The following is a 23,250-nucleotide window of genomic DNA, read 5'->3' as shown; positions in this document are numbered from 1 at the left end:
TACACAATGAAACACAAGGAACGAATGAATGCTGTCTACCTTATTCTGCTCCGAGCGCATAGAGAACATAATAGAACAAGGGAAGAATGAATGTTGTCATGTTCTTTGCCAAACTCACAGGAAACATGATAGAACACAGATACACAATGGAACAAAAGGGATGAACGAACGCTTTCTCTTGTTCTCTTTCCAGCTCATAGAGAACATAAAAGAACACGAGAAGAATAATTGTCGTGTTCTTTGTCAATCTCACAGGGAACATGATAGAACACAAGGAATGAACGAATGCTGTCTGTTTTGTTCCCTCTCCGAGCTCATAGAGTACATAAAAGAACACAGGAATAATGAATGTTGTTGTGTTCTTTGCCAAACTCACACAGATAGAACACAGATGAAGTGACGAATACTCTGTCAGTCTCCAGTGTTCTCCGTTTATAGGGAACACTAGAGAACATTGATAAAGAACAAAAACTGCTCTTTCTCACTCCGTCTCACTTTTTCTCACTATCAACTCAGTGTAAAATGAGTGTAGTGCTCTCTCTCTCTCTCTCTCTCTCTCTCTCTCTCTCTCTCTCTCTCTCTCTCCTTGAGCAGAAAATTAACTTTAATCACAACAAACTCATAATCATAACAAATCTCATTTTTTTTTATCTATTTTCATCAATTAAGAAAAGTAAAGGAAACTTCTCTTCTACTTAAATAATCATGTTAAGGAAATTACTTAAGAGAACCATTCACTTAACAGTAATATAATTTTTTTTGAAAATTTTAATAAGTTTTATCTGGCATTACTTACAAGAGGATTTAAGTATGTGAGGGAAGATTAACTATAATATTACAATAAGATAATTTCTTGTTACTTAAGGGAATGAAGGAACTGTGGCATCAATGTTATTCTTTTTCAACTTAAATATTTTGCTACTTAAAGAATGAAGGGATTAAATACAGTACAACATCAATATTCTTCTTTCCTGAACCTACATTTCCCTTCATAACAAAACATAGCATCAAACTTATTCTTTCTTGAACCTAAAAATGCAAAATAACATCAAAATTATTCTTTCTTGAACCTAAAAACAAGAAATAACATCAAAATAATTAATTTTTGAACCTAAAACAAGAAATAACATCAAATTTACTCTTTCTTGAACCTAAAAACAAAAAATAATAGAAATTCCTCTTTCTTGAACCTAAATATATATATATATATATATATATATATATATATATATATATATATATATATATATATATATATATATAATCAAAACTTTTCTTTCTCGAACTTGAATTTTTGCCGTTTATAAGAACAAAGAGATTCAGAACAGTACACCAATATTATTCTCTCCTGCAGCATCACCAGTGTTTACTTACAAGACATTGCTCATATAGGTCATCCTCCTCGTCCATGTCCTCCCTGCTCATCTCCTGCCGCGGCTATTGGTTGAAAAAAAGTGGTCTGTTCCTGTTCAAGATAGCGGCAAAAGTCGCGAAAAATTGGCTGTGTGACTTTGCTTAGAGAGACTTTTTCAAGACGTTTGTGACTTTTGACTTTGCAACTTCGAAATTCATGGTACGACAAAGTCGCAAAGTCGCAACTCGCAAAGCTGCAACGCCCAACTCCGGTTTTAAGTATCATATGAGAGCAAACGTCATGATTAAACTCAGATCATAATAATGGTTAACTTTTTCATCCCCCAAGAACGTCTTTGGTTTCGAAGAAATATCTATTCACAACTTGCGTGAAGGAAGAAAGGAGAGGCAGAATCCTGAATTTGAAGAATGGCGCTTGACAGGAGGAGCCATCTGGTGGGAACTGAGGAGGACATCAGGCACAGAACCAACACAATCCGCAATATTATGTGTCCCACGCCTTCCCTCCGTAGACCTGTCCTGCTGGTGAGCTGGTGGCGGGTATGGTAGTGAGGGTGTGGCGCCTGTGTGACTTTGGGGCGCGGGGAGGGACTGGCTGGGTGTTAGGAGCATGACCTGTCCTCGAGGTGTTATGGTCTCTTGCAACAGTTTGGTATCTATATTTCCTTCTTCCGGGGTGTTTTCCTCGGGCGTTTTGGGGTGGCAGTGTGTTTTACGTGGTAGCAGAGTGGGAGGTGACGTAAGGTGGGCGTGGGTGGTGTGCGTGTGTGGTGTGGGAGAGTGTTGCTGTCACCACACTGTGTCCTTGTGGGAACAGGGTCATTGTTTACTGTTTTCCTGCAGGCTACCCAGGTGCTTGTTGACACTTATTGGGTACTGTTGGCTTCTTCTCCCTGGCCGAATTATATTTCACAGTATGTCATTAGAATGGGATGAATATTCACGGGAATTTTTCATTTGGTTGTTGTAATGCGAAATATGAGAAGCATCAGGCGCACATGACGCGGTAATGATGGACCTTCCTCAGCCCTTACCTGCTGTTAATTTAAAGCGTAATTCACCGAAACTCATCCATTTCACAGGTATTTACTCTTTTTCATTGTCAAAGAACGTGTATTCACCAGGGCATCATGAGAACTATGAAGTCATAATGTAAACACGCACACACCTCATGTCATAGTCATCCATACATCTCATATCACACGACTGTATACTAGTGTAGCCATTCAAGTCAAGATCATTTTAGGAATACTTGTAAAAGACCTTGTGGATTTCGAATTCTTACTTTCATTATATGAGGTATCACAGTATCTTTACTGTATGTACTTGCTTAACTGTTTAGGTAGGTATTCTTTCTGTCTTTTTGTCCTTACCTCAGTAATTGAGAAAGGTGCTACATTGAATACCATAGAGGAGTTGTTTGCTGCCACAATTCTTATGATTTCCATGCAATTTCTAATTTCAAACAGCCAACAAATTTGTGTATTGTTTTATTTAATCATAAAATCTTGTTCCTAGTTTCCTCTTGATGTTAGTATTGTTTATTCAGTGATGGCAGTTGGCAGTATTTACTGGGTGAAATACACATTGATTGCAGACTGCACAGACTGATTATTTCTTACTGTGATGAGCAAAAATTTCTTCAATATAACAGAAAGGGTTATTATCTGCAGTCATTCACCTCCTTATCACATAGTGTGGTAAGTATGTTGATTGTGACTTGGTTTGCACAATATTTCCCTGATGTATCCATGTCAGGTTAGGTCAGGGTGTAAATTACATCGGGAAGCTTTGACTTTGTGCCTGTGCTTTTCTGTGCTGTCCATGCTGTTTTTAGCTCGGGAAACCGTAGAAAGCTGAAAATAGTTGCACCCAAATCTTGTCATAATCGACTTATTAACGAATATGTCTGTCAGGACTTAAGTTAACAAGCACATGCTTAAAATGAGTTTACATGTAACTTTTTTTTTTTTTATTCTTGTACCCTTGCAGCAATACTAAAGTACTTATTCTATTCCATCTTGTGGTCTTGAGTCTTTTCTCTTTTTTTTTTCTATAGCTAGCTTATCTGATTTTTTTTTTCAGAGTTTTTCCATTTAATAAGTTTAATTCCTTTTCTGAATTACTTCTTCACAAAACAAGTGTATGAACACATATTGCTTAGATTTACCACATATATTCTTTCATGACACATTTCAACATTGTCCTTATGTTTTCTGATTCAAGCTTGTTCTTACTGACACTGATAGATTGACCTCTGCATTATTATTAGTTTCACAGCCTAAAACATTCATTTAATCTGGTTACCATATTATCTATTGTGCAAAGAGATTTTTAAATGTTTATACATTCTACAATGCCATTGTAGTAATATAATCAGTGACAAGATAAATGCATTGTTTATTCTAGTTTTCAGCATTAGCAGTGTTTTTTGATGGCCTTGCATTTATTATTTTGATTGTTGTCAATAGGTATGTTACAGGTGGCATGATGGCAGGCAATGAGGAGCGGTGGCGTGAGGGGTTAGGTGCCACTGCTGGGGCCCTTGGACATCTTCTGGAGCGAATGACTAATGACTTCACACCTCAGCACGATTCCCAGCACTACCAACCTGGCTTTGTACCTTCAGCATCTCCTCCCTGGACTAATTCTGGACAGGCTCCATTAACAAGTCTGGGATCACACACAAGCCTTGCCTCTCAAATTCCTCCTCTGCAAGTAAACCACGGCAGCCTTGGCTCACAAGTTCCTACTATGCAATCAGCTCACAGTAACATTGGGCCTCAAATAACTCCATTACAGCCTCCAACCACAAGTGCTCCTGGGGCCATGCCTCCTGGTCCACAACTCACAGGATCTTCAGCCAGGAGTTACTCTGTCAGCCAAGATTTGTTTTCAGAGCTTGATGGAGGTAGGAGTCCTCTGTTGAGGTCCTCCTCAGACTTAGGTCTGCGCATGAGTCACTACCATGCCCAGGGCAACCACTATAGTGATGGAAGGTTAGATGGATTTATGGATTCAAGTATGGACTCTCTTGATGGTATGCTAGTAAGTGGTCCTGATTCTTCCTTTTATCTTGAGGTACAAAGAAGTCCAAATGCATCTTCAGGCACACCTCCATTACAAGAAGGACAAGGTCTCAGTCCTGCTGCAGTACCTCCTCCAGAATTCAGCTTTTATTCTCATGAAAATGATAGAATCAGAGAAGGTGAAACTGTAAACAATATCTCTGCAAAGTTTTCAAATTTTACAGCATCTCTTGGAAGTTGGTTTAGCCCCTTTGATCCGTTCCGAAGTAACCTTACTGCTGCCCAAACCAAACCACACAGTACCTCTGGAACCTCCACTATTGGAACTAGATCAGAAACAAAGCCTAGAAAAGAAAATAGTGGGTCCCAGCAGTGTAGTGCTAGCCAAGCATCCACTTCTCAACCAACTAAAGCCAACAAGCCTTCTTATTCTGATGTATTAATAAAAAACCCAGTACAGGAAGGTAAACTAAGCACTGCTTCACCACCTTTAAACAGTAGAAGTAGTAGCAGTAACAGTAACAGCAGTGGTACTACTACTGCCTTCAACCACCAGAGCCCACAATCTCCCTCACCAAGCCCTGCAGCCTCCCGTCCGGAACAGAAGACTCGTAGTAATGTGACAAAAACTAGCAAACCTCGCAGCTCCAACAATAACATCAATGGAAGCCTTGACCAAGGTCGTAGACAGGCAAGCAAGGCAGAGAATCATGTATCTCAAGTTGGTTTGGATGAGTTTGAGTTGGTAGATGGAAGTATGGGCAATGGATCTATTAGTGCTTATGAACACTATGACTGGGGAGAGTTTCCCAGTAGCACCATAACCACCACCACCACATCAACTATTCTTGGCAGTGGCTCATCAGTTCTCAAGTCATGTGCTGGCAGCCCCACTCACCAAGCTAAGAAGGTGTCAATAAAGGGAGATGTCAAGAAGAACACACCAGAGAAGAGCAGCAACAATGTTTCCTTTGAGGGAGAGGCAGGGAAAGGGAATGGTGATCAGCTCAACAACAAAGTTTCCTCATCTCACCATAAGCAGCCACCTAAGTAAGTGATGATATTGTTTGATTATTGGTTGGTTTTTAGACATCTTTTTTTGTGGTTTGTGCTTGAAATATATGTAATATGTGTATTAATAAGTAAGATTTTAGTCTAGAGGCAGGATCTTCAGTAAGATAGCTGAATGATTCCCAGATTGATAAGAATACTTTTATAGTGATAAGTTGTTAAGCATGCTGGTGTGGCAAGATTAAACCAGTTGTAAGATAACAGGGGTAAGATAAACATCTGAACTGGCAGCATTTGATGGAACTTTGGAGAAGTGCACCACTCTCACCATGTGTTACTCAAGCACCATTCAGTATATACTTCTAGGTTAACTAAGTGTATTGAGGTTTTTTTATGTGTTTCTTTCATAGGTTGAGTGTTACTACAAAGTACTGTGTTTCTTTGATACTTCAAGGCACCAGCTTCTCTTGAACAAGTACATTATTGAGGATGGTTGTTAATGTGTGACATGGTGCATCTCCACCCACATTATGTATATGCACAACACATTACCATAGTACTGTGTTGCCATGTGGGATTTTCTTGTATAATTAAAAAAATGTTTTTTTTTCAAGTTTGTTTGGGGTTATAGTTTATAAATATTCAATTTTCAGACCGTGATATATATTATATTTTATTTTATTTGTGTCTGCACTGTATTGGTAGTTGGCTGATTGTGTTTTCATCTTTCAGGCGAACGTCCTACATCAATAACATTCTTAGTGCTAGCAATTCCTCGTCTCCGTCTCCCACATCTCCAGGGACAGGCCCTGGAGGCAGTGTTCCTTCAAACCCCACCACAAACAGTCCAAGTCGTAACTCTCCCATCTCTTCCTTTGTCACCAACTCAATCAACAACAACAACAACAATAACATTAACAACAGCAGCAATAACAACAATAACAACAACAACAGTAGCAGCAACAACAACAATAACAATAATAATAATAACAGTAATAATAGCAATGAAAGTGAGCGTAATGATGGCAATAAAATTAAAACTTCATCATTATCTAAGGAAGACAAGAAAACACAAGGTAAGATGGTGGTAATTTTGTCTTCATTCATTTGTTCTTTCTACTTCCTCCATCTTTCTCTCTCTCTCTCTCTCTCTCTCTCTCTCTCTCTCTCTCTCTCTCTCTCTCTCTCTCTCTCTCTCTCTCTCTCTCTAGAAGAGATAACCACAACTAATGTATTTACTAAGTAACTTAGCATGATTCTGTCTGGAAATATAAAAATTAGATGCACAGTTTCATGTCTCTTGTTTTGATATGGTTATTATCTCTTCACTAGATACATCAGGACCAGCTGCTGGTGCAGCAACGCGTGCAGGGGGGCGAGGAAAAGCTCCTGTTAATAGCCGCAATGTTATCTCAAGTAGACGCAATCAAAGACGGAGGAGAGATGCATCATTTACACATTCTGGTAAAGTAATATTTATCTTAGTGTGTGTATTTCTATTTTGAGGAGTTTTTTCAAAGACATACAAGAAATATAAAATCAGTGCTTGTAATTGTTACCTCCTAAGCTGGTTGAGTTGAAAACCTGCTAATGCATTAGCCATTTTATTGCTGAAGCTGACAGAGCTCAGAGATTGCCAGTGAAGGTATGTGAGAGTAAATAAGGTTAAACAGGACATTAATAATGTGATTGCAAAGAATTTCAATACCTTTTATAAAGAAAGCTGTTCATATTTGAGTAAATTAATTAAATATTTGTCAAAATTATTACAGTTCTGATATTGATAGGAAATAGTTTTCAGCCTTTATGATACCAATTACATTGAAAGTTTTGGTTACTCACATAGAGGCATTGCATGTTAATACCAGATTTTGTCTTATTCAACAGAGCTTATAGCGCAGGGATGGGCCATGGCTGTGCAGTGGATGGCGCTAGCCGTGCGTGTGATGGTGTGGCTTGGTACCCTGACCGTGGACGTTGTGGTGATGAGTTCCCGGCTCCTCTTGCATCTCATGGTAGTGACATGGGCACGCCTATTAGAGTACTGGACTGCTGCTGGACTGACCCTCCAATATTACTGGATCAAACTCACTGGCCTATTTTCCAAAAGGGAGAAAGAAGAGAAAAAATTACCAGGTGAGAAGTGCGTGTGTGTGTGTGTGTGTATGTGAGGGAGAGTGAGGCTTTGTCTTCTTTATCTTCTCTATGTCAGACTGTCATGTACATAGTACAGTAAATCCTTTCTTACTTGAACTAACTGATAGGGAGACTAAGTCAGATAAACTGGAAGCTGACATTACCCAATGGTTATCTGTGGCTCCTTGAATCTTGACTGCTGTAACCAGGGAGTGTTAGCATATTTCATATGTGGATGGATAAGGCCCTTGTACAGAGTTAGCAGTTAGATGAAAAAACTCTGGTGAGGACAGTTCAAAACACCTAACTTCATAAAAGCTGCTTTGGCTAGAGACTAGATGTGAGGTTTCTAGTTTAGGTTATAAGTAAGGGAGACACTGAGTATGTTCATTGTTGGAGAGAGGGACAGTTGATCAGATAGATGGTTAGATAGGTTTTGTCGTGAAAAAAGTTTTAAAATCATCCTATTAAGGATAAATTTGAATCTTTAGATAGGCTGGAAATTGAAGCAATAGGTGGTGGTTGGAGTGATTAGAATAGTCACCTTTTTTAGAAGCAGACTGAATGTAGCTAGATCATTTTCTTTGTTGCAGGTCTCTTTACTTATTTTAATTAGTGGAAATAACCATCTTTACATACACTGAGACATTTATGTCTTTTCATTAACATACCAATGTGCAGTAACCAAAATGTGTTTGTTGACTGGCAGGAAGAGACAAGAAATTGCCACGTGGTCTGGATGTCAACATATCATTGCCCACCACTGGTGATGAGGCCATGAAGCGTCTTTTGGCATGTAAAGGAAAAGACCCATACAGCATCTTGGGCGTGACTCAAGATTGTACTGATGAAGATATAAAAAAGTATTACAAACGGCAAGCATTTCTTGTGCATCCAGATAAAAATAAACAACCGGGGGCAGAAGAAGCCTTTAAGATCTTGGCTCATGCGTTTGAAATAATAGGGGAACCAGTAAGTTCAAATTTGTGTATAATTGCCATGTGAATTTGTAAACAAGATAGGATAGTGTTATAAGGTGGATCCTGTATTTCCTATTTGATTTGTGGATATTATGTTATTAAATATGAAAATATCATATTTAACATTATTGACAGTTATTGCATGAAATGCTTTTTCATTTAATTTTGTTGTACTCTTGTTGTATAGGAACGGCGGAGAGAGTATGATGTTCGTTTGGCAGAAGAAGTGCAGTTGGAAGGAGCGTGGGGGGAACTTGCCTCACTTCTTACTCGGCTACAGGAAAAGCTGGATGAGGCAGCCAACACAATACGATGCACTAACTGTAACAAGAGACATAGGCGGGTCAAGCTCCCAAGACCAATTTATGCTGCTAGACACTGTGCTGAATGTCAAATACATCATGCAGCCAGAGAGGTAAGTGATTGGGAGCAGCTTCTGTGTAGATGACTACTTATCACAAGAAGATTTGTAGAAATTAAGGCATTCAAGATTTAGTTATAACTTTACATGAGATCACTAAATATTACAGGAATCCTTACAAGGAGATAGAACTTATGGATCTTAAAGGATTTAGGTTTGACCTTTGGGAATATGGTATTAAAAATCTTATCAGATAATAATCATATCTTTGCCAATATATATCAAGAATTTCATGTATAGGTAAGCTTTTGGCCACTTTATTGATTGTTAATCAAGTACATAAATAATATTTTACTTTCACAGGGAGATATTTGGGCTGAGAGTACATTATTGGGGTTACGTTGGAGGTACTATGCCTGCATGGAAGGTGCTGTTTATGACATAAGTGAATGGGCTGCCTGCCAGAGTGATAACCTGAAGCACCTGCAGGCTAACACCCACAGCGTACAGTATCGCATTGTCTCGGGGAAGAAAAATCCTCCTTCCAAAAATAATACTCCAGAATTTCCTAGGTATTTGTCATAAAATTTATGATTGCCATGAATTTGGGTTAAAAAGTGTTGTTCTGTTTATATAGTAGAACTTAATCATAATGATAAAGTAAGTGCTTGAGGATGTTAGAATGAATCATGTGATCAAGAAATCAGCCAAATCTAGTCTTAAAGAATATAACCTGTACATTGTGACACTAATTCATGTCTTTTCTATTTCCATACTTTAGTGATCCAGACCTAGAGGAGTTTTTCAACAACTTGTGTAAGGAAAAGTTTGGGAAGAATTATGCATCAGGGAGCAATCCAGGTGGTGGTCAACAGATGCCGGATACACGCAAGAGAAAGGGAAAGAAGAAAAAGTGATCCAAGAGTTGGCGGGGGGAGGGTCAGGGTAAGGGTTAGGGTAGTAGACAGCATTACATACTATGAAATCAATTGTAAAGGATTATAATTTTTTTCAGTTTATGTATTTATTTTTTCCACTCAGGAGTGCATAAATAGCTTACTCCTCTTGAAAAAAGTTGCATGACACTTGGGCAGCTGCAACTAGGGTTTGGTAGGTGAATGGTATTTTTTAATAACCTGTTAAAGGTGTGCTTCATGGCCTTAGTAGAGCAGTAAAATTTGGCTTGACAATTCCAAACTTTGCCTTTGAAAAATTAAATGTGCTTATGTTTTGAATGAGACAAATGACAAAGGCTAGGAACACCACCACAGCAAAATTTGGTTAATGACAAAAAAATATAGGAATCAAAATCAATACTGCAGGTCAGTAAGTTTTGAGAACAGTTGTGTACTGTTTTTCCAGGCTGGCTCATGAGGAGCTGCTCTACTGGCCCTTTTGTTAGCATTAATTACCAGGGGCTTGTTTTATTTTGTCAAGGTTTTTCATCCTATTATTTTCCTGACAAATTAAATTGCTGTGCTACTTTAGAAACCGTAAAATTAGTTATGTACCTGGCATAGGTAATATTTTTACCATACTTTTATGTAAACTAAACAAATGATTGTGGACAAAATAAAATGGACAGATTCTTAATTATAGCTGTATATTACATATACAGGCAATTTTATTTGAAAATTTTATTCTTGAGTATCACCCATGACATCAGTCAGCAAAAGAATAGGCACATTTAAAAGTTTTCAAGTTATTCTAGAACTACTTATTAGCTTTTCTTTTGGTACTAATGCAGCATTTGACGATGGTGTCAGGAAACTGGTGATAATGTAAGGTTAATATGTTTATGCAGATTGTTATGGGTGTTGCGTAGCAGCTTCCCATTAAGGTATTTTGTCCAGAAATGCTAATTGTGCTATTTTTTGAGGTCTGTTGGGGTGATGGTGGCCACACTAGTTTTATAATAAATTGGTTTGTGCACCAATTTTGTGTTACAATCCAACTTTGAGACTGTGGTCGCAGTCCACATTACTGTCATACAAGGGGAGGCCTTTTAGCAATGTGATTTATATGCATACTGTGTCCTAAAGGTGAAATACCTTTTAAGCTTAATTGATCATGCACATATTCTCTTAATTCCAGAATTCTTTCTTCTATGTTAAATATACAATAAATCACAACATTGTTGTCTCACTTGTAGTGAGCAAATAATGCAGCATCTAGAACGTACATATAATCTGCTGAATAATATTTTCTGTTAATATAGAAACTGTAATATTTCTGCTTTCCTTCAATTCCTTCATATTTACTTTGGCTCAGTGAGTGGTATGAAGTGATAACAATGTTTTCCCCCTTGATTGCTAATTTTCTGCATATGGAAGGTAAGGTAAGGTGAGACAACCACAAAGGTGTATCAAAAACAAAATGGAGTACCTATTATAAAATACCCATACACATGCATTCACCAGATAACATTCATATGTTTGATTTTAGAGCTTCCTTCTCATCATATCACAAATTTTAAGGCAAATTTAATGTTATTTCTCTTGTGAGGCATCAGAAGTAAACATAAATAGGTAAATTAGTCTATGGTAACTATTTTTTTTACTAAATCAAAAGAATTGGTGTAATTAACTACATAATAATACCAATTCCCCTAAAGTTACTCCTAATTATTGTGATTTTTAGGACACTTTAGCTTTATAGCCTGGATGGTTAGGGTTTGGGGTAATATTAGCCATCTGCAAGTATCTTCCAGTAAATAAAGTTTGCCAACTCATAAAGGAAAATGGCACATTGAACTCCTTGCATGTTTCCAAGAAGACTGGGTAGAGGCTGCTCAACTTGGAGTGGTCAACAGTGGGCAGGAGATGGTGAAGAGTGTGGTCACCAAAAGTTGTCAACACCATTAGCAAGTTGCCAGTAACTTCCGTCCTAAATAAGACAAATTCCATGAATAAATATTAAAGCATGACTGAAATTATATGAGAGATAAGAAATACAGTAGTAAATGGAAATCCTGAGGAGAATACAGTACAGTATATAGAGATCGAAGTTGTTATATATCTTGCATAAAAAAATTGGCACACTGTTGAGTAACTTAGTAACATAAATATTAATATTCAAAATAAGTACATAAATTCTTCTGAGATATGGCACACTGAAAAGTGCAGTACATGGTTGGTTCATATGGGTATCTTTAATTCTTTTCACAAACACTTAGAGAGAGGGAGTCATTATTATAGTAGTACATGGATTCATGACAGGAGGGGAGGAAGTGGATAGAGATGACCTAATCTAAAGATAAAAGGAAAGAGAAACTGGATTTGTAGGGAGATATGAGAAAAAAAAAAAAAAAAACTAAACAAATGAAGATTTTTTCTTATAGAAATATGTTTAACAGATAATATAAAAATAAATGGTAACACAAAAAGAAACCAAGAACTGAAAAAAAGGATGATGCAATATAACTGAATTATACCTCAGAAAGGTCAACCCTTCAAAGAAGTGTACATTATTTTAAGTCTTGGAATGAGATACAGCTTTCCCAATATCTGAGTCAGACAATGTCTTTCATTTTGCTTGATCAGTATCCATGTAAAGTCCTCAAACTATACCTTCCATTTTTGTAACCAGAATGGCAGATCATATTGTACAAGAAATATGTTCCCAATGGGTTCAAGATCGGCAATAGCAAGAAGAGTGTTGGGGTATAACCATTTCATCCGCATATTCATTGCCCTTCAATACCAATTTTGTAAAAATATTTCATATAGTCACATTTTAAACATAATATAGTCAATGCAAATTCATGACTCTGATCTTCCTAACATATGCATATGAAGTAAAATGATTATGGTAATGACAAAACCTTTAGAAACAAGACAACCTCTGACCTTCACTGATATCAAAGACTTTTAATAATATATAGTACCTGTCTCTCACTGCATCTAGCTGGCACAGTCCCCAGTCAGGATCATCTCTCATCTTGTCTCCATCATGGAAAATATCAGGATGGTGGTGGGCTGCTGTCAAGCCAATAAATGAGAATACCAAATGTGCAGTCACATGCAGTGCCACAAATAATCTGGAAAGAAGAAAAAACAAAATCATGTATGTATATATATATATATATATATATATATATATATATATATATATATATATATATATATATATATATATACATATATATATATGAGTCTCTATCATGATCAATATTTAAGCTGGTTCTTCTTTTCATGACTCATCATGAAATAAGTGTGCATCCAAAAATCTAGAACAGAAAATAAGATCAAATATACCCACACAAATTTTGCCATCATGCATATGCTCACCTGAGTGCAAGCCAAAAAGATTGGGAAAAGATAGCCATCACGAACAACACAGAATACTGTGCAAATTCCCCCGGGGGAGGTGCTCTACCCTTAACATACGCTGCATAGATATTCTGCATATGGTGGTGAAAGGGTCCAAGTGGGAGCAAGGCGAACTCATAGATAATAGTCCCATATCTCTGGAGCAAAGTTTTGTCGGGTTTTGGTAAATACTCCCATAGTGGCACGAAAATAGATATTTCAATATCATTGGCAGTGTTAGTGTAGAGGTGATGTGAAAGTGCATGAGTCACACGCCAGTCATATGCAGCAGCAAAGGACAAATCAAAGTAATGCATCCTCCAGTTGTCTCTCTGGTGGAAGAAGTTGTGGGCACATGATATGACCAGGCTCAGGATAGCACCTGAAGAAAGAGAAGAAAACAAATATTAATTTGTTTCACTACAGCCTGGATTATGAAATGCAAAGAGATCTACAAATCTCTCTCTCTCTCTTTATATATATATATATATATATATATATATATATATATATATATATATATATATATATATATATATATATATATATATATATACTTTGCCATTTGTTGAGTGGTTTAAAGTTACCTACGTCACCATGATACCCAGGTTCTAGGTGGTTACACCAAAGATGTGCTTGGGTGGTGATATGAGCCCTAATATGGGTACCACTATGAATAAAACTGCCTGTGCCACTAATAGGTGGAAGTTTAACAGCACTTCCAATACTCTTCAAGTTACTTACAGGTGCTATAGGCCAGGATATATATATATATATATATATATATATATATATATATATATATATATATATATATATATATATATATATATATATATATATATATATATATATATATATATATATATATATATATATATATATATATATATATATATATATATATATATATATATATATATATATATATATATATATATATATATATGTATATATACACACACACACATATATCCTGGCCTATAGCCATATAGTTTAAATATATATATATATATATATATATATATATATATATATATATATATATATATATATATATATATATAAACCACTTAAAAAAAAAAGACCCTACAGATTAAACCACTGGATTACAATAAGCCACGGATATATGCATAATAACTATAGTTTTATGGTAGTAAGATTTGAACAATAATGGTAATGATAATCAATATTCTAATATTGATAATTATGGTGACAATAATATTGATTAATCATACATAATGTTATATAAGTAATTCAATCTTCAAGGACATACCTGCAAAAGCTGCAAGAGTAAATGAAGATAAAACAGAAGAAGCAATTGTCAGGCCAACAAAGGCAAGGGTTAAACCATCTTGGATCAGCAAACTTTTCCATGAAGGTCCAGTACCTATTTCTTTCAGGATAGGTTGCACCTATGGAGTAGATACTATATGAGAAGCTATAAATCATCCCTCAAACATATTTATATACAAGTAATAGCTACTTTGTCTTTCTTATGGGCTCCTGTTACAGGCATCATTATGTCTGATCCCCCAAAAAACTCTAACTTCTAACATAGCACACAATTATATCATCAATCTATATCTGATGCCTCCTCCAAGAGGGTGAGCCATGCCTCCTTTACAAAGTGCCCATGCCCATGCACTTACAGGTATTACCATAGTGCCACCTTCAGGTGAAACAATATTCTATGCAAGCAGTACTGTATGTTGCTCTCAAGCTTTTGGATCCTACTTTATCTTTTGAGTTTATTACTGCTAGTGATAAAAAATAAGTTGCAGTTCTTATATTAAGTTTACCTTTCTTTTGAATGTTTTGTAAAAACCATCTTCATGAAATGTATAAGGAGAGTTCCTAGGTGTTGAAATATCTTTAACAAAGAATTTTTTAAGGAGCTTCTCAGCATTTCCACTAATATGAGCACTCTCAAAGGCTTCAGTGATGTCTGTGCCCTTGGTAACCTCTATCCACATTTTGCCTGGAAATAATGGAATGAATATCTGCTATTTTGGAGAACATATGACATAATAAACTGCATGGTAAATAACAGCAGATTTGTGGTAATGAATGACAAATTTAAACTTAAATATGGGAAACAAAATTTCCCTTTTCTTCTTTTAATGTGAACTGGAAAGTGGAGGGAATTTAATGGATATACATAGCAAAATTATGATAATCTTGTAAGTCTGTTTAAAAATTAACAATACATACAACTAAATGTTTGTTACTTTCAGGAATAGTCTGTAGTCTCTAATATAATTAGAATATTGCATAAATATACTCAACCTAAGTGAAAATATCTACTATTTCTTTTAAAAACTTCAAAAGTACTAATATTCTTGTGTTAAAATGTTCCACCTCGTACCTCCTGGGTGGCGGTCAGCGAAGTCTGTTAGATCATACAGCTTGTTGTGTATCCTCCAGTAGGGACCAATGTTGTCATCAATTCTTTTACCACTTAACCACAGATCTGTATTCCGATGAGGATAGTTTGTAGGAAACTTCTTATAAGCAGTTAACTTGAGGTTGGTCCCAGCACCACCTTGGCGGTCACTCTGACGAAGTGGCATGCTTCAGGATGATCTTCTATATTCCGCCAAGGGCAACACCAACAATCACGCTGGATTCACGGCCTGTGAATCCTGCAACACACCCTCATGTTAATATTTTAGTTGTTTGTTCTGGTTAATTAAAATCTGTATGAAGCTCAGTTAGTTAGTTACTGCTCTTTGATGAGGGCTGTCTCCTTTCAACTAATCCCAACCATCTATACTGAATTCTGCTGATCTACCATAGACAACATGAAATGACGTGTGTGCTGGGTTATTTTATAATTATTGCATGGTCAGCAGTTACCACTAATACATTTTCTAAAATTAATACTTACACGTTTACTTGACGTTTGAGGCCAGCCGATGATGGAATAGTGTCTTGTAACTTGAGTACTTGATATAACAACGAAGACAGCAATTATCACATTGACCAAGGAATGTCTATCTCTATATATCTTCCTTGATACTGCTGGCCTTGGCGCAGTTCTTCTTGTCATCCTCGTCTCGGTGACATTGTGTCCTTTAACATCATAAACATTATACTGCGACTGTGGATGCATCACGACAATAGTAAAGGAATCAATTTAAAAGGTGACTATTGCTTACTAGAGTAATCAATTGGACCACATTAGTACTCGTATTGGTGTGATAGTTTGCAGCATTTAAATCTAAACTATAATAATGTTGCGGTATCTAGAAATGTAACCGTACAGTGAGTTGGCTGTTTGTGATATATGGGTGTTTATGTTTTCTGTTTTTATTATCATTATTCATCTATTCATTCTTACTGCATTTAAATATTATTTTGAATAACTAGTTACAGGCAGAGCTTTTCTTCTTCCTACTATTATTTCTCATCACTGATCATGGAAACTGCAGAGAGAGAGAGAGAGAGAGAGAGAGAGAGAGAGAGAGTACAAGGCATATCCTCACCAGACAACAATCGCCGAGAAAGAAAGCAAAATTGAAAAAGATAAAATTAAATAATACATCCGTCTTGTTTCTCATGTGGCACCAGGCAGGATGGAGTTGTTATGTGCTGTATGCCCTACGTACTACAATGTCCGTGACGCAGCTGGGTTTCAAGATAATCGTATTTCAGTCTTTATTTGTCTTCCGTACTTGAATGGATGAAGTAAATGACAGCAGATATAGATTACTGAATTACACCTGTTGCAGAAAAAGTGCTAGGTAGTTCCATGTTGATATGAATGTTGTGTAACATAATTTCTCGTTATCTTTTCAGTTGGAAGAAACAATAAACCTGTGCTGATGAGGGCGCAAGCAAAGGCAGTTAGTAATTCAGCTACTGTTGTAAAACAAAAAGTAAATAATAAAAAAATGAATAAATGAAAAAAAGAGGGCTAGTCTGTAAGGAATCTTCTTGATAGGAAAGTCTTTAAAATCAACGAATCTAAATAGTGAAGCATCGGAAGGACTGGGTTCACCAGTGTCGGTGCAAGACACTCCTGTACGTTGTACATCTTGATAACGTAAAGTGTGTTCTCAACTGCATCGTGCCACTTCAAGATGGCTGGCTGACACCTGATTGGCTCCTTAGCCTTATCTATGCAGCGTGGGTGAAGCCATGCATTTTAGGTAAGTAGTAAGTAAAATTAATGTTACTTGAAAATTTCTCACGTGATGTTATCATAACCATTTCTACCTCCGCTTAGTAACTACATAGTTATATGTCTAAATCTATATGATAAAAACAACTTCCTAAATTTACCCAAAATTTACAGCATTTTAGAACCTTTCGCCCTTACTTGCATACATCTAATTTTATTTTCTCTTGTGTGATATGATGTGATATTGATTTTTGAGGCAAAACTTGTTTTGAGAATTAAAATTATGATATAAGAAGCTGGCTGTAATGTTAAGTGGCAGGGGATTTCCGCGACATTATGCTCAACTTGGAGTGGCTGTGTCTATTATGCCAACATAGCTACTACATCTTTCCTTGCTTCCCTTCAAGGGTTCCACATCAACATATACATAACGTTCCTGAGCTTCTCCTCATCTGGATCTTCTGTTTTCTCCCTACTCTCGTTTCCTTCTTATATGAAATTTCTCGTTGTTTTACCAGTACTTGTGGTTAAAAAAATGCAATCTCTAGTAATGTACTTTAGATAATTGGAGTGGTTGTTCCGACGCAACAGTAGGAGAATCTTTCTAATTCAGCTTCTCGAATCCGATTTCTAAGCATTATAAAACCCATTAAGGGCCTGCTGGCGCTTACATCAAGGCCCATCACCCAAGCCTGTCGCCTCCACGCCTCTGCTCGGGGTCAAAATTTTGTATCATCATTTCACCTGCTCATTTTTGTTGACCTTGACTAAACCCAGCTGTTGCCTTTATTTCTCAGCTGTGCAAAATGTTAATATTAATACTGCAATATCTTGCTCGCTCAAGATGGTGTGTGCTTGGGAGGGTTATTGATATCAGATGATGACACACACACACACACACACACACACACACACACAAAGCGGGGCGAGAAAAGGAAATGAAAGAACATGCTTCATGGGTTCAGCTGCATGTGTAGTAACAGAGCAAAGGTGGAACAACTGCATAGTGTGGCAGAGATAAGGCAAGAAATTTGGCGGTGTCCTTGGTGATGATGGTGGTAAAGATAAAGAGGAGTAGGGCGTGATAAGTCCAATCTGGTATGAGTGGCATATTTATTCACTGATTTCCTTATTCATCTGTGTATTTATCAATCTTTTTTAATTTATTCATACTTGTTAGATTGTCATGTTTGATCACTTTCCCCCCCTCCATTAACAGATTCTAGTGGAAATCGTGAGGGTTTTCAAGAATGTCTTTTGTTTTTATGACTTCAATGGTAATGCGGCAAATTTTGAAAGCTGCCTCTGTAATTCTAACGACAGCTTAACAGGGTTTACTGGGAGTCGTTAGAGTTTTCAGGAGTGTTTTTCATGACTATGGTTCTTTTACAGTTTGTTGTCGAAATGGGTTGGGTCTTCAGTGGCGTTTTTATGAAGAGGATGGATAGTTCAACAAGGAGTCTGCATCATCGGCAGGGAAAAGAACACACACACACACACACACACACACATCAGGGCCCGGTAGCTCAGTGGTTAGAGCTCTGGCTTCACAAGCCAGAGGACCGGAGTTCGATTCCCCGGCCGGGTGGAGATATTTGGGTGTGTCTCCTTTCACACACTCCTGTTCACCTAGCAGTGAGTAGGTACGGGATGTAAATCGAGGAGTTGTGACCTTGTTGTCCCGGTGTGTGGTGTGTGCCTAGTCTCAAGCCTATCCAAAGATCGGAAATAATGAGCTCTGAATTCGCTCCGTAGGGTAACGTCTGGCTGTCTCGTCAGAGATTGCAGCAGATCAAACAGTGAAACACACACACACACACACACACACACACACACACGCAAATACGAGCGTAATGCCCATAGGCCCTGTAAAACTACAATTAGGTAAATACACACACAAAGGAAAAAGAAGAAAAAAAGAATCAAGACCACAACAATGAAAGTCCTTAATAAGTGGGGAGAATAAATCACGAGAAACACAACAAACCATCGTCGTGGCCTTTGAAAATAGTTATAAGTACATGGAGCCGCCTTGATACAGTGGAACCATGCTCGCTTTGGGGTCCGCGGGATCTTCAAGCGCACGGGTTCGAATCCTGTCTACGGTCTGAGTGTGGGTTGGGCTTCCTCACTCGGGGCAACGGTTTCCTAGCGGGTGGGCTTTGAGATAGGAGATACCTCCAAAAAATATCCCCTTTAGCCCATAAATTTCCGTGAAAAGCCCACATGGTATAAATAAATAAATAAAGGTATATTCGTGATGGGAGACGTTTTAGAAATACTGGTTTTAGTCTCGAAATCACTACTATTATTTCCACTTCTCCTTGAATATATATATAAAAAAAAAGAAAAAAAAACTATTACTTCCACTTCATGAGTACAGAAAAAAATTAAACAACAACAAGGAAAAATAAAAGCTTGGGATTGTTAACGAGGGGTCTTTTAGTTAATTAGTTGACGTTTGTTCGTTAATTAGGACTGAGGAGGGGGAGGAACCAAAACATATTATTGACGCCCTGTATTGTTAGTCGTGTGGCTGTGAAGAGAAACCTGCTCGTGACATTCATGATTTTATTTCGTATATTTCTTAAGGAAAGTAAAAAGTAAAGTGGGCTACGTTCTCTCTCTCTCTCTCTCTCTCTCTCTCTCTCTCTCTCTCTCTCTCTCTCTGTGTGTGTGTGCAATATATCACATCCTCTTTTCTCCCTCATTTATCTTATTCTTTCTCTTTTTTTCTCCTTTCTTACCGTCCTTTATCATATTATTCTCTCTCTCTCTCTCTCTCTCTCTCTCTCTCTCTCTCTCTCTCTCTCTCTCAGCAAGACAATAAAAACATACATACACACCATACACATTTACATACGTACATACATACATACATACATACATACATGCAATCCAGACAAAACAAGCGAAGAACATTTAACAAGTCTGGTCAGGGAGAAACGCCACAAAATCAAGCCAAACAGAGACTGACGATGGACACAAACTAGAACCCGAACAGACAGAATGACAGGCAGACGGAACCAGGAAGACATGACGCAACACACACACACACACACACACACACACACACTAGGTCTTCGCAAATTACGGTAATCGCTTGGAAGAAAACATAATAATGAAGTGGGACGGGAGGAACTTACTGGGAGAAAGAGACAGAGAGGAGATGAGGGTAGGAAAAGGCAGGGAGATAAAAGAGAGACAGAGAGGAAGAGAAGCAACGACAGAGAGAGAACTGGAAGGAAAGAAGGTTGGGAGAGACAAGAAAGGTAGAGAAAAAAGGAGGGAAATATATCAAGAGAGAAGGGGAGAAGAAAACCGGGGAATGGGGAGTGAAGGTGGAGGAAAGGAGAGAGAGAGAGAGAGAGAGAGAGAGAGAGAGAGAGAGAGAGAGAGAGAGAGAGATGAAATAGGATAGAAAAGGTAAGAAAGGAGAATGATTATGGATGAGGAAGAGAGTGGAAAGACAGAGGAAAAAGGAGAGAGAAACGGAAGAAAACAGAGAAAAGAGGAAAAGGAACAGGAAGATTTTGTAAAGGGTAGGGAAGGAAAGGAAGGAAAGCGATGAGGAAAGGAAGGAAAGGAGAGGAAGAAGTGAGAAAAGGAGGAGAGGGAAGAGGAAACCTAAGGATAGAAATACAGTCGTAGGGGAGGGATGAAGGGAGAGAGGAGGAAAGGAGAGGGAGGGAGAGATAAGGAGAGGAGGGTGACATAAGTGCAGGCTTGTTTTGGCAGGGTTCACATATTTTTCACCCTACACACTGTTATGAAGGCAGCACGTGTTAGCGTGAAGGGAACCGCTGTCTAGATTAATCACACGGTTTAATATTGCACCAGATTCACGAGCACCACACACGCTGATTATAGCAGGGGGAAAATAAGTAAAATGGAAATGTGTCACGGAAAACAGGAAGAAATCTAACCTAACCTAACCTTAACCTTAACCTTAACTTAACCTAACCTAACCTTAACCTTAACTTAACCTCAACTTAACCTAACCTAACCTTAACTTAAACTAACCTAAAATTAACTTAACCTAACTTTAACCTAACCTAACCTAAGCTTAACTTAACTTAACCTTAATCTAACCTAAACTCAAATCTAACCTAACATTAACTTAACCTACCTTTAACCTAACGTAACCTAACCTAACTTAACCTAACTTAAAATTAACTTAATCTAACTTTAACCTAACCTAACTTAGCCTAACCTAAAATGAACTTAATCTAGCCTCAATCTAACCTAACATTAACCTTAACCTTAACCTAACCTAACCTAACCTAACCTAGTCTAATCTCGAGCACCATACACTCTGATTGTAACCGGGAAAAAGAAATAGTCGGACGGAAAAAAATGCCACAGGAAAATAGAAAGAAATATTACTTAACCTGATCTAACCTTACTTAATCTAAGCCTTTCTTATCTTGACCTTATTTTACTATACCTAACCTCAATAATCCTAAACTAACCTTACCTTGTCTTACTTTACATTACCTTAATCTACCTTACAATAATTAACCTAGGTAAACTAAAAATACCTTGCCTTTATTTTTCCTTAACTTACCTTTTCCCTAATTTGATCTTAACTTACTTTGTCTTACCTTTTTACCTTACCTTAATTTTCCTCACTGAACTGAATAAGGTTTGCCAAATTTTCCTTCATTGTGAGACAGTTTTATGGACGGCTGGGTCTCTAGAGAAGGTGGTAGATAAATCTCAGGTTGACTCAGGAATACTTTTGTTACTCTAACGCTCTGAAAAACAGAAAAAGAGAAGAAAATGAAAAAAGAAAAAGAAAAAAATGGTGTAATTAAAGTATTCCTAGGTCAACCTGAGATTTATATACCATCTTTAATATTTGCTTCATTGAGTTTCTTTTGCCTTACCTCACCTTACAATTAAACCCAATTATCCTTCCCTTATTTAACCTTACCTTACATACTAATACTTCCTCACTACTTCCTTCACTGTCTGCTTTTGTCTCGCCTTATGTGTAACTCAATTATCCTTGCCTTACTGGCCGCTTTATATCTAATCTTATCTTACATATTTCATCATTACTTCCTTCACTGTTTCTTTGCCTTCCCTCGCCTTACACGTGATTCAATTATTCTTTCCCTATATTATTAAACCTTACCTTACTTACATAATTATTCTACTACCGGTGCCCTTCCTATATATATAAAAAAATGAATAAAAAACATTGCCCTGCCAACATTTTAATCCATAAAAATGATAATGTAATTTTTATTTTGCGATGTCATTATTTCCTAGTTCAGAATTTGTGACGGATTTTCCAGTGACGTTATCCTGTGTGTGTTGTTTGTTTGTGTGTGTGTGTGTGTGTGTGTGTGTGTGTGTGTGTGTGTGTGTGTGTGTGTGTGTGTGTGTGTGTGTGTTTTCCTCCTTTTTCCTGATGGTAGAATTTTTTAATGTGATATTTTTTGCTCCTGTAATATTTGTTGTCATGCGTGGCTTTTTTTTTTTTTTTGACCCACTACGCTTCAACATACACACACACACACACACACACACACACACACACACACACACACACACACACACACACACACACACTATCACGTTTTTCCTTTCTTCTCTTTACCTTACCTTCCCATTTTCACAATATTCCCCGTCCACTTCTTTCCAAATTTCTTCCCCACGTTAATACTATATTCTTAAAAGTATGATCTTACCTCGTCCTAATTTTTATAACCTCACTTATGATAATCAATGCAGTTTGCTTTTTTTATTTTTTATTTCACTGGTAACATCCCTTCTCTTTTTATTAAATTTCCTTCTTTTCGTTCCTTTTAAATTTCGATACTCCTTATTCTTTCCCTAAATCTTCCTTATAGTAGTAGTAGTAGTAGTAGTAGTAGTAGTAGTAGTAGTAGTAGTAGTAGTAGTAGTAGTAGTT

The 23,250-nt window shown here is 37.1% G+C and overlaps 2 protein-coding genes across 8 annotated transcripts; one reads left to right on the top strand and one right to left on the bottom strand.

The window, feature by feature from the left end:
* The first annotated feature begins 1,751 nt into the window (after positions 1 to 1,751).
* LOC123498504 (putative uncharacterized protein DDB_G0277255) lies at positions 1,752 to 11,120 on the top strand. Of its 3 annotated transcripts, none has more exons than XM_045245662.1 (9): positions 1,752 to 1,899; positions 3,857 to 5,453; positions 6,147 to 6,490; positions 6,747 to 6,878; positions 7,302 to 7,550; positions 8,260 to 8,522; positions 8,718 to 8,945; positions 9,255 to 9,463; positions 9,673 to 11,120. In XM_045245662.1, the coding sequence occupies exons 2-9, from the start codon at positions 3,862 to 3,864 to the stop codon at positions 9,806 to 9,808; spliced, it is 3,153 nt and encodes a 1,050-aa protein (XP_045101597.1). In that variant the 5' UTR covers positions 1,752 to 1,899; positions 3,857 to 3,861; the 3' UTR covers positions 9,809 to 11,120. The 3 variants fall into 3 exon arrangements, with proteins under 3 accessions (XP_045101597.1, XP_045101598.1, XP_045101596.1); XM_045245663.1 differs by having other exon boundaries at positions 1,768 to 1,899; positions 3,846 to 5,453; XM_045245661.1 differs by lacking the exon at positions 1,752 to 1,899 and adding an exon at positions 2,138 to 2,456.
* Positions 10,478 to 22,338, bottom strand: LOC123498505 (cytochrome b5-related protein-like). Of its 5 annotated transcripts, none has more exons than XM_045245667.1 (9): positions 22,264 to 22,338; positions 21,932 to 22,084; positions 16,092 to 16,304; positions 15,570 to 15,846; positions 15,004 to 15,182; positions 14,478 to 14,616; positions 13,181 to 13,583; positions 12,778 to 12,930; positions 10,478 to 11,777 (listed from the first exon to the last, which is right to left on the bottom strand). In XM_045245667.1, exons 4-9 carry the CDS (start codon positions 15,772 to 15,774, stop codon positions 11,528 to 11,530), a joined length of 1,329 nt encoding a protein of 442 aa, XP_045101602.1. In that variant the 5' UTR covers positions 15,775 to 15,846; positions 16,092 to 16,304; positions 21,932 to 22,084; positions 22,264 to 22,338; the 3' UTR covers positions 10,478 to 11,527. The 5 variants fall into 5 exon arrangements, with proteins under 5 accessions (XP_045101602.1, XP_045101601.1, XP_045101603.1 ...); XM_045245666.1 differs by having other exon boundaries at positions 16,092 to 16,276; XM_045245668.1 differs by having other exon boundaries at positions 21,945 to 22,084.
* Positions 22,339 to 23,250: the final 912 nt, after the last annotated feature.

Source organism: Portunus trituberculatus, chromosome 48, assembly GCF_017591435.1.
Source record: "Portunus trituberculatus isolate SZX2019 chromosome 48, ASM1759143v1, whole genome shotgun sequence".
Lineage (NCBI taxonomy): Eukaryota > Metazoa > Arthropoda > Malacostraca > Decapoda > Portunidae > Portunus > Portunus trituberculatus.
The sequence above is the reverse complement of the archived record's forward strand: the minus strand, read 5'-3'. Positions and strand labels throughout refer to the sequence as shown.

What these genes read in the sequence shown, in the direction of transcription:
- LOC123498504 (XM_045245661.1), top strand. Translation starts at nt 2,384, where the DNA reads ATGATGGACCTTCCTCAGCCCTTACCTGCTGTTAATTTAAAGCGTAAT. An exon ending in GGAAGACAAGAAAACACAAG is followed by an intron (nt 6,491 to 6,746) that starts GTAAGATGGTGG and finishes TCTCTTCACTAG; the next exon opens with ATACATCAGGACCAGCTGCT. An exon ending in TGCATCATTTACACATTCTG is followed by an intron (nt 6,879 to 7,301) that starts GTAAAGTAATAT and finishes CTTATTCAACAG; the next exon opens with AGCTTATAGCGCAGGGATGG.
- LOC123498505 (XM_045245667.1), bottom strand. Translation starts at nt 15,774, where the DNA reads ATGCCACTTCGTCAGAGTGACCGCCAAGGTGGTGCTGGGACCAACCTC. An exon ending in CGCTGACCGCCACCCAGGAG is followed by an intron (nt 15,183 to 15,569) that starts GTACGAGGTGGA and finishes CATTATTTCCAG; the next exon opens with GCAAAATGTGGATAGAGGTT. An exon ending in TACTCTTGCAGCTTTTGCAG is followed by an intron (nt 13,584 to 14,477) that starts GTATGTCCTTGA and finishes CTCTTTCTTCAG; the next exon opens with GTGCTATCCTGAGCCTGGTC.